Source organism: Dendroctonus ponderosae, unplaced genomic scaffold (assembly GCF_020466585.1).
Source record: "Dendroctonus ponderosae isolate FM_Combo_2020 unplaced genomic scaffold, Dpon_F_20191213v2 Dpon_F_20191213_1, whole genome shotgun sequence".
Classification (NCBI taxonomy): domain Eukaryota; kingdom Metazoa; phylum Arthropoda; class Insecta; order Coleoptera; family Curculionidae; genus Dendroctonus; species Dendroctonus ponderosae.
This window is the reverse complement of record NW_026017110.1, coordinates 2,384,321-2,394,270: the sequence shown is the minus strand read 5'-3', so window position 1 is coordinate 2,394,270 and position 9,950 is coordinate 2,384,321. Positions and strand designations below refer to the sequence as shown.

The 9,950-nt window shown below is 36.8% G+C and overlaps 3 protein-coding genes across 5 annotated transcripts in view; 1 reads left to right on the top strand and 2 right to left on the bottom strand.

Annotated features, from left to right (window-relative positions):
• Positions 1 to 862: 862 nt before the first annotated feature.
• On the bottom strand, positions 863 to 2,687 carry LOC109538392 (probable ATP-dependent RNA helicase DDX49). The gene is made up of 7 exons (XM_019905606.2): positions 2,541 to 2,687; positions 2,400 to 2,483; positions 2,015 to 2,344; positions 1,668 to 1,965; positions 1,457 to 1,611; positions 1,203 to 1,403; positions 863 to 1,146 (listed from the first exon to the last, which is right to left on the bottom strand). The coding sequence occupies exons 1-7, from the start codon at positions 2,611 to 2,613 to the stop codon at positions 875 to 877; spliced, it is 1,413 nt and encodes a 470-aa protein (XP_019761165.2). The 5' UTR covers positions 2,614 to 2,687; the 3' UTR covers positions 863 to 874.
• A 229-nt stretch (positions 2,688 to 2,916) lies between these two features.
• On the top strand, positions 2,917 to 5,021 carry LOC109538394 (NEDD4 family-interacting protein 1-like). Its single transcript, XM_019905608.2, has 6 exons — positions 2,917 to 3,129; positions 3,347 to 3,541; positions 3,603 to 3,728; positions 3,782 to 3,893; positions 3,948 to 4,133; positions 4,197 to 5,021. Exons 1-6 carry the CDS (start codon positions 3,073 to 3,075, stop codon positions 4,298 to 4,300), a joined length of 780 nt encoding a protein of 259 aa, XP_019761167.2. The 5' UTR covers positions 2,917 to 3,072; the 3' UTR covers positions 4,301 to 5,021.
• A 268-nt stretch (positions 5,022 to 5,289) lies between these two features.
• The window catches only part of LOC109538393 (zinc finger and SCAN domain-containing protein 12), a 7,104-nt gene continuing 2,443 nt past the window's right edge, over positions 5,290 to 9,950 (bottom strand). The window contains exons 4-11 of one of the 3 annotated variants that reach the window (XM_048669948.1): positions 7,854 to 7,992; positions 7,698 to 7,767; positions 7,454 to 7,626; positions 7,194 to 7,397; positions 6,824 to 7,117; positions 6,661 to 6,771; positions 6,455 to 6,604; positions 5,290 to 6,345 (exon numbers count right to left, since the gene is read on the bottom strand). In XM_048669948.1, coding sequence (XP_048525905.1) covers positions 6,243 to 6,345; positions 6,455 to 6,604; positions 6,661 to 6,771; positions 6,824 to 7,117; positions 7,194 to 7,397; positions 7,454 to 7,626; positions 7,698 to 7,767; positions 7,854 to 7,992 — 1,244 coding nt within the window. In that variant the 3' untranslated portion in view covers positions 5,290 to 6,242. The remainder of the gene's footprint in view (positions 6,346 to 6,454; positions 6,605 to 6,660; positions 6,772 to 6,823; positions 7,118 to 7,193; positions 7,398 to 7,453; positions 7,627 to 7,697; positions 7,768 to 7,853; positions 7,993 to 9,950) is intronic. The other 2 variants (XM_048669954.1, XM_048669951.1) reach the window with 2 other exon arrangements.

The following is a 9,950-nucleotide window of genomic DNA, read 5'->3' as shown; positions in this document are numbered from 1 at the left end:
CAAACAAACATTTTATTTCCATGGCAACGGCAAGTGTCAACTCTTTTAGTACGTCAAAATAGCTTTTCTTTTCGTCTTTATTTCTGAATTTCTAAATAATTAATGTGGTGAACTAGTGTGAAGTGAAAAATAATGAATACTTTAAGAACAGTGAATGATTGGAGACCGCTTTTGCGCCTATTAGCTCTCATCAGCGGGGTTTAGCCTGAAAACAACACTCATCTCAACACCCTGTACATGTACAGGTTTCCAAAGTGTTATTTCCAGGCTAAACCCAGCTGATCAGAGCTAAAAGGGTCTAAACTAGTCCTGAATCTGCCTGTTATTAGCACATCTCCAGATCTGTACTTGCTAACATCAGAAACCTGAAGATTCTGATAAATAAAGCACAGTAAGTAAAAATTACATTTTAAATCTTGTAATGTTCGAAATTCATCAATTGAGACACCAAAAATGCAAACCCTGTTTCCATACTAATGCCTAACACCCAATCAAATTGCGTAAAAAAACCAGAACGTTTTGTGCAAGTTTTTCAAATTCCAAGTCGTAAACAGCCACTACACAATCACGTCTTCAAAGTGCGAAAGCGAGCTTGAATGTGGTCGGTAAAGGGCCAGTCACCACTTTCGCATTCGTCGCTAAAAAGGCACAAACAGCCGTTTAGAATTCCGTTCACAGCAAGCGCTTTTAAGCGCCATAATTAGCAAACTTTAAATATTTCCGCTCTCCGGCAAGTTTAATAAAGCGGCGTCGCTCTTTTTTATATTGAAATCTTTTTAGTGGGGCTTTACCGTTTGGCGGCGGAAGATGAAGGGTTTCTAAAACGAGTATTAAGTAGATATACATACTCAATCAAACACACTTTACGGATATTTTATGTATTTTTCGATTTTCCAACTGAACTGTCTAATTTTCTTATTTTCTTGTCACTTTTCAGCCTTTTGATTTTAGTCTTATTCTTCTTGGCCTCAATTTTTTTCTTGTTCAAGTACTGGTACTCCTGCTCTTCTGGATCCAGGCCCTCCAAAATCCACTTCTTCTTCAAATTGATCATTTTCTTCTCGAAGAAATCCGTCGCGTCCAGTTTCATGTAGGCTTCACTCTTTGTCACTGATACTTCCGTGAATATTTCCGCCACTTCTTTATCTGAAGGAGCAACAATCCTGTGAATTTACCGAAAGTTTTGGCGGCCGATTGCTTACCATTAACTTTGCATTCTGTCAGCTTCGTTTTGATGAGCTCTTCAATGGCGAGCAACAGTTTCAGATCGTATGGTGTGACTAAAGTAACCGCCCTTCCCTGTCTGCCTGCCCTAGCTGTCCTCCCTACCCTATGGACGTATTCTTTAGGTATTCTAGGTACGTTGTGGTTAATAATCAACTGAACATTGGGTATATCCAGACCTGGAAAAGAGGCATGAGGAACCGGATTTAACTGTTGGCTAGAAATGCGTTACCTCTGCTAGCGACGTCTGTAGCGATTAGGATTTTCACTCTGTTGCTTTTGAAGCGATTTAGCGCCGCCAGCCTTTGGGCTTGAGGAATCATTGCATGCAAAGCCACGTTATCCATGCCGACCTCGTTCAGTGTGATGGACAACAGCTGGCAATTTCTGCAACACCAACTATTGTAGTTAATCCAGAAGTAAAATCGACATCCAACACTTACTTGCATGTATTCGTGAAGATCATCACAGTGCCTTGGTCGTTTTCACTTATAAATATCCTGAGCAATTCCACTAGATAAGCGTCTTTTACATAAGCAGGACACAGCATGTACTGCTGCGTCAACCCTGCAACGGTAACCGCTTCAGATGGGCCGATATCTTCATAGAAAAACGCATCTTCTGCCACCAATTTCTTCAAGGTTTGTAAAGTATCCGTCATGGTTGCCGAGAAATATATACTTTGACGCGTCTTTGGTAACACGGAGAATATCCTCTTGATTTGATCATCGAACAGACCACCTGGAAATGACCTTCAGTACCAGTTCAATTTAGGTAAAAAAACACCTACCCAGCAGTCTGTCTGCCTCGTCGATAACCAAAAACTTGATTCTAGACAATGTGAACGTGTCGCAACCCTCTAAGTGGTCAACTAAACGACCAGGCGTCGCTACCACCACATGGGGCACCTTGGAAAGTTGCCTCCCTTGCTCTACCATATCCATTCCCCCTACAACCACACACGTTCTCATATTCATTGGCTTTCCAAGTATAGCAAACTGATCAGCTATTTGAAATGCCAACTCTCTTATAGGGGTTAGAACTAGGGCGTAGATTCCATAAGGGTCTTCGTATAGCTTTTGCACAATGGGAAGAGCAAACGCCAGAGTTTTACCACTTCCTGCAAACCAAACTCAGTGGCTCAATCAGGCCTTAAGCCCCTTGGAAAACTTTACCTGTCTTTGCAGCCCCAATGCATGTTTTACCTTCCAGGATTTTAGGGATGCAGTTGGCTTGAATTGGTGTGGGACGTTTTACACCTTGAATCAAATCGTCAATTTTAGGAACACCATGGAGAAATAATCGCTAATATTTACCTATAGAGTGGCATTGCTTGACAATCCAATTTTGCAGTTTTAACTGGGAAAAGTTGGAAAGTTCCTCAGCCATGCTTACATTCTAAAAAGTAAACCATGTAGTCTAACCTCAATTTGTGAACTTTTAAATCTTCTCTCAAAGTTAAGAGTTGGAGGCAGCGTTGTCTTGTAATGCAAATTTATATTACACTGGGCAAATTTTAAGTTACGTGATTGTAGCGTAACCCCAAAAAAGTTTTGGTAATTTAGTGCATGATTTTAATAATTACCAAACTTTTCAGGCAAATGGAAAGTTTAATAATATTTTAGGAATTGAAGCTAAATTAAAAATGAATAGAGTGACGTCATTAGTAAATCCCATGTCCTACAGACAACACTTTCAAATCGAATGAAGAAGAATTTGAGTTTGACCTGCTTGACGTATCCTTTGAGTTTTATTGATTATTGTTCTTGTTTTTTTAACTATTCGTGTGTTCAGTGAAAGAATGTTGTAATTTGAGGCTGAAACTTGTGCTCAAGCTTTACAAGTACGATGAATGGGTCTTCGCAACCATCGGAACATGGGGCGGCAGCTGGAAATCGTGAGGATGTAAGCAGAATGTTTACTTGTACTGTGAACATACTTGCATTATTCATTCATTAGCAAGAAATTCCCATTTTACTTGTTATCAATTCATCAAGGTTGAAGCTAAGCTGATTTACATAGCTCGCCAGTGGCTTAAGCTTTAGCTTGTTTTACACTGGAATAGTGTAAATTCCTTTTTGCATGGTGCTGCTGGATAATGTTTGCTCATTTTGCCTTAAAGTCGACCAGCCAAAGTCATGATTCAACGGCGACTGGTTTCACTGCTAGGCCAGATGCCAATAAGGCATTGCCGACCAGTTCGGACGCAATTTTTGAAGTGGAAACTTTGATTGAAGAACTGCCAAGAACGGTGGAAATACCTAGCAGTATTCATGTGACTGCCAGTTGTTCTTTGGAAGATATTCCACCGCCCAAGGTAAGTCTTTTTGTTTCTGCTTCGATTCTGCTTAATATGTGTCTTAACTATTTTAACCCAGGCCGATTACAACGCACCTCCGCCATACGAGTTGGCAACTCAAACCACAAAATTACCCACCTATGAAGAAGTTCAACGGGAAAAGGATTTTGAAGATGGAATATTAGGAATAAACATGGGGAATGATGTGAGTACCATTCGGTTTGAGCGACGAAAATTGGGCTTTTTTCCATTCCTCAGTTCATACATCCACCAAGTCAAAGGGACCTGCTGCCTGTCGATAATGAAGTGAATGACGAAGATGATACAAGCGTGTTGGGCACGGATTTTATGTTTTATATCGCTTTCTTCGGTAGGTTGGAAAAGCGATTTAGGTTTATTTAATGGCAAATCTATTGGTTTTCAGTGGCATTTGTTTTCAACTGGATTGGGTTCTTGCTGCTGATGTGTTTTTGTCACACGATTGCGTCCCGGTATGGAGCTCTTTCTGGTTTTGGACTCTCATTGGCCAAATGGACGTTTATTGTGCATTATTCTGCTAACCTGGCTGCCCAGGACAACGGCTGGTTGTGGTGGCTGATAATGTGTTTTGGTAAGTTTCCCAGTTCTAGCGAATTGATTTCAACATGTATTAATTCTATTTTACTTTCTATAGGCCTGATCATCTGTATCAGGGCTATTTTTCAATACTTGAATATCAAACGTGGTTGGCATACGTTGTCAACCACCCACCAGGAGAGGCTTTTATTTTTTTATTAGGTTTTAAAGCGTCACAATTTTTCAAAATTATTAATCGGATTATTGTGTATCTCCTTGTATAATACTTTATGTACAATTATGAAACAGTTTAGACACTTTATGGGTGCATTTCCTATAAATTACAATTTATTGTTGCACAGTTACAATGGTGCTCCTTTTGCACATTGTAATGCTGATACACATCAGCGGGAAAAAGTTCTACATTTTTGTGTTCTACATTGTTATGTAAGTTTTTTAATTTTCTAATTTTTACTCGTTTTAAATTAAAGTAGTATTAATTGCAATAAAACATGTAATAATTTAGGATATTTTGATGAAAAATCGACTCAAAATAATTATATTTTGTTGTTGAGAAAAAGTAGCATGTTAAAATAGTAAGGAAGTGATTCACATATTCGAATAACTTCCATTGTACTTGTTCTAGAAGGTTCGCATAGTCTCAGCTGCGCCCTGTTCTGTACATTTAGGCAGGTTCTTTTTCAATTTGGTATTCGTCAACTGAATTTTATGTTTATTCTAAGTCCTGCATCATTACGTTGTAGTTTTATATGGTTGACAGTACAAGAAAGGCCCGAATGGGTCGCAAATATCAACTAGGTGTAAATAAGTATGTTAATGATCGGAACGCTCAGTGCTTCGCATACATTAGCTTTCACTTTCTCGTTCCACCCACCATGTTTACAGAAGTGTTCTTTGTATGTGAATAAATAGCAAACATAGAGCAGCCGTTTCGTGGAATATAGACTAGCTTGGAAAGTAACCAGTCAACTCTTAAAATTATCAAAAAGCAGGGTCATTTAATTGGGAGCTGGTTGGAAAAACTTCCTTATTCACGAATGGACACACTTAAACAATATTCTGATAAGTGCTGCTTGACAAAAAATGATTATATTGCACCTCAGTCAAATTTTCCTTGGCATTAGTTCAAAAAAAATAGTTATTGATGGGAAATCAATGAGTTACACAAGGAATATAAAATAAAATCTTGATTTAATGACTATTAGCCATTTCCATTAGAACATCCAGAAATGGTTTTTTATTAAAGTAGATGAAACAGTAAATAAAATACACAAGATATTCGGTTTTTTAACAGATGATACAAAACAATTCCAAGATTAAATAATCCTAAAACTTTGGTTAACAGTGGCATTTACTTTACAAAGAATTGTTTGGCTTACTGGCTACGAAATTGATCAATTATGTTTCACACTGCGAATGAGCTAAAAAATATCAGTTTCAAACAAGAAGAACTTAAATACAAATTGTATTTTACAATTGTTTTAAATATAATAATGCAAATTAACAATTTCTTACATATTCAATTGATCAAATCTAATGGTTCTTATTAAGTCTTCAAAATTAAGCTATTCATTTTTAAGTTTATATTTATTATTAATTTCAAGTTTGATAAAAAATATTTAAATTATGTGTCTTTAAAACGTTCGTATTCTTATTGAAAAGAAACCCTTGCACTGTTTTGTTAACATACAGATTTACAATCTTACACATGCCAAACACAAAAAATAAGTCAGCAAAGGGATGGCCCTCAGTTCTGATTAGATAAACAAACAGTTAAACTCTTACCTACTAACTTAATGTGCATATATTAATTCAGTAAAATTATACCCAATACTTACATATTTATCTATCTTTGCTTTTGTTGAAATTTCAATCGAGGCACTTGTTTTTTTTTCACTGGTGTGCTACCTACATTTGCCCGACTTAAATATCACCATAAGACAAAACTTTGATCAATAAATTTGTGAGGGAAATATTTATTTTTTATTTTAGCGTATTCGACTTGCCTGTTTTTGTAAAGAACTTGTTAGTTGAATGGTTTTTGGTCTCTGAATGAAACCGCAGTTTCCTAATCTATGTACCCCACCAATCAAGATTTGTGTTAATTACTTCGGTAACTCTGCGAGTCGAATACGCTGCAAACTTAACTTTTATCTATGCGACTGTAGGGTGAGGGGATCGATGATAGAAACGTATTTCCATCTAAATACTGATTTTCGCTTTCCAAATCGCTCTGTACTTCTTGCCTGGAATACAAGAAGAAATATAAGCGTTCAAGGTGAAAGTAATTTGAAGAATGAAAGTAGAGATGCCAAAATCTTTGTACATTATGATAATTAATTTAAATCGACTTACGTCTCACTATTGGCGTCTGAATCCTCGTCTCCATTCATGTACTTTGCAACTTCAGTGTTTCTCGACTCCAAATCCCTACTTGTTTTATAATAATTGTTAATTCCGGCACACGGAGGCATATCCAAATCCTCGCTAAAAGGAGTTTCTGATCTGTAAAAGTTGCTTTTATTTACAAACAATCCGATATTAATAAAATTGTTAAATACCTTTGAAACGGAGTGGTGCGGCCACTTTTATCCCGCGCGGTATTTGGTCTGTTTGAAACCTTATCGTATAAATCACTCATTTTGCCTGACTTTGCCAATTCCGCTTTTATCCTGAAATAAATTCACTGTTAAATCAGATATGATATTTGTTATAATGAAATACCTTTTATCTAGATTTCCGCTCTGAAACACATTGTCTCCTAAACTAAACGCATCTGGATCCCATTCAGCAGGTGGATGCCTCTGAAGAAAATCCAGTTCTCGAAACGATTTTTCCTTAAATTGCTCAGGTTCGTTGCAGGTTATCTTCATTTCTCGACATTTCTTGTTATTTACAGGCTCTACACATGGGGCTATCGTCGTTCCAAGAAGCAAATTTGGTTTTTTATGGTCGATTTGTTTTAAAATAATGGATTCCAAAGGCTGAGATGCTTTCCGCCGTAAAAATATGCGTCGTCTAAAATCATCAAGTCAATAAGTACTGGCTTATGTGTGATTACATATGAATGCCAATATCGGAATTATAAACACACCTTTGTCTGTGGTTGCTAAAAATGTGTTTATTACATTCCTTTTTGGTGCAAAACGCCATATCACAGACAATGCACTTGAATGATGAGGCAAGGTGCTTATCCGCGTGCAGCTGATAGGCAGAAACGTTTGGTGTGTGATTTCCACAAATTCCGCATAACACTGGGAATACATCGTGTCTTAGTGAATGTATTTTCAGATGTTCTCTAGAAAAAATTCAGGATAATCAACGCGAAACTTAACGAAAATAGGGATATTTTACTTCTTAAAGTACTCAAAATCGCAGGCGTCGCACTTAAAATATGGTTTAGCGTTATGTTCTTCAATCATGTGGCTCGTATATCTAAAATAACTTTCCTTTAAATCCAAACCTTTACATTCTTCATATGGGCACTTGCATGTTTTTCGGAGTTCTTCGCGATAGGTCGCTGCCAGCTAAAACGGGCAGTTTTCATTAGTACGAAAACTGAAATAATCGCTTCAAAAGCTTGATTAATATTACTGACCTGGTCGTTGAATGTGTCGCACTCTATTACGTTACTAGCGGAACTAAGAACGCTCATATTGCTGGCCACACTAAAAAAATACCGTTCTTGATTAATGAAAAAACTGAGAAGGCAATGGTGATTATCTAGGTTTATTATGTATAGGCAAAACCTCACCTCATAGACCTATCTTGCGGCTCGCTATGCCCCCTTTGTGTTCGTTCCTTCATATCTTGTTTCATTTCATCTAGTATTGAGGACTTTGGTCTGCTTATTTGTCCTGTTTTTAGGCCAGTTTTGTTTAGTCCATCTGAAACTGGAAAATGTATAGACGGAAAGTTCAACCATTTATCTGCTGGAAAAACTAATCACGTTTAAACTTAGTTATTTCCTCAGTATGCAGGGTGTCCCGTAAGCACATGATGATGAAAAGAAGACGATCTGATCTAACTTTTATTAACAAAAACTGTCTGGCTCCTCTGCTATTGATGGTCGTTCAATGTATTTTGGTGAAACTCGCTGTGAATTTGGTTCTTATGTAAGACTCATATTGTGATGAAACAATCGAGTTCAGCCGTTTTGGACAAGTGGAGAGTTCTTGAGGGTGATGGTACAAAAACTACCAGAACTTTTTATTTGGTGGATGAAATCAACCCAATTTTTTTTTGTTTGATGCACTAATTATTTGTTCACAATTTTGTGCTCTTTGTAAACTCATGTAGCTTTCATAGTTTTTGCGAAAAAAATATTTCTGTTTTCTTGCCACTTAACAATGTTAGATATTAACTGCAAATATCGTGATACGAGGCATAAATTAATTGTCAATCAATCTCACAAATTCGTTTCGAATGACCTTTTCTAATGAAGAAGTGACCGACATGGTCAAAGTATTAGGGTTTTGCGAAGACAACTTGCGTCTACGCGCCGCATATTTGCAGTTAATGTCTAACATTGTTAAGTGGCTAGAAAACAGACATTTTTTTGCTACAAGATTTTACAAAAAGCACAAAATTGTGAACAAATAATTAGTGTATTAACGAAAAAAAAATTAGTTGATTCCATCCACCAAATAAAAAGTTCTGGTAGTTTTGTATCACGACACTCAAGAATTTACAACTTGGCCAAAACGGATGAACTCGGTTGTTTCATCAAACTATGAGTTTTACATTAGAACACATTCACAGCGAGTTTTACCAAAATACATCGTACCATTCTCCCGATATTTCAAAAAAGATAAGTTTTTTGAAGAACTTTGACCATCAATAGCAGAGGAGCCAGACATTTTTTGTAAATAAAAGTTAGGTCAGATAGTCTTCTGTTGATTCAAAGAATATCGCAGCACCCTTTTGATCATGTGCTTACGGGACACCCTGTATATATTTTATACAATTGTAATGGACCACTTCTGAAGCCGTACAGGTTGAAATGGAATGAAACAAGAACTTATCAAACACACAACTACAGTTCAGAGTTACTTCTCAAATAACCTTTAGCTATGTTCTATGATAAGAGGGCAAACATATTATTTCTTGTGAGTCCGAAAGCCAATGTTTTGTAAGCAAATTACTGTTTACGGCTAATAAGATTATTGGGGGATATTTAACTGGGAAATAAATACAGTTGAGTCCGGATATAACGAACTTGAAAAATGGACTAAAACTGGTTCGTTATATCCGGAGTTCGCTATAATTTTGTTTGTACATTTCTGCTGCAAAAATATGTTATTAATGTAGTTTTCAAGATCACAAAATGACTCCCAGACTTGATTAGGAACTTGGCGAAAATTCCGAATTTCTGACACGCTTTCGTCATTTCAGAAATGGTTGGAACAGCATTAGTGTCTACAGTAGAATACGTTTCACCTAATTCGTCATATTTCTCATTATCGCTTAAAGCTGTAGATGCGGTTACGGAGTCTATAATTTGCTCATCGGTCAACATTTCTCTTGTAAGAATGCCATTATCAATGCTCGATTCGAAGAAATTGAAATCACTCAATTTGGTTTTAACTTGTTCTTCGACAACATTGGGACATCTTCGTCTGTGTCATACTCGTAGTCAGAATCTTTATACTTTTCTAACCATTCGTTAAGTGGAATTTCATCGTCTGGTTCATAATCAGTTTCTTTTCTTACAAATCCCCCATGCTTAAAGCAATTTGCAATGGTTTTTCGGCTAACTTTTTGCCAAGCTCTATGAATGAAATTGACTGCATCTAAGAGATTTATGGAAAATGTTTCATTTTTATCGATCGCCTCTAACGTTTTCATAAGA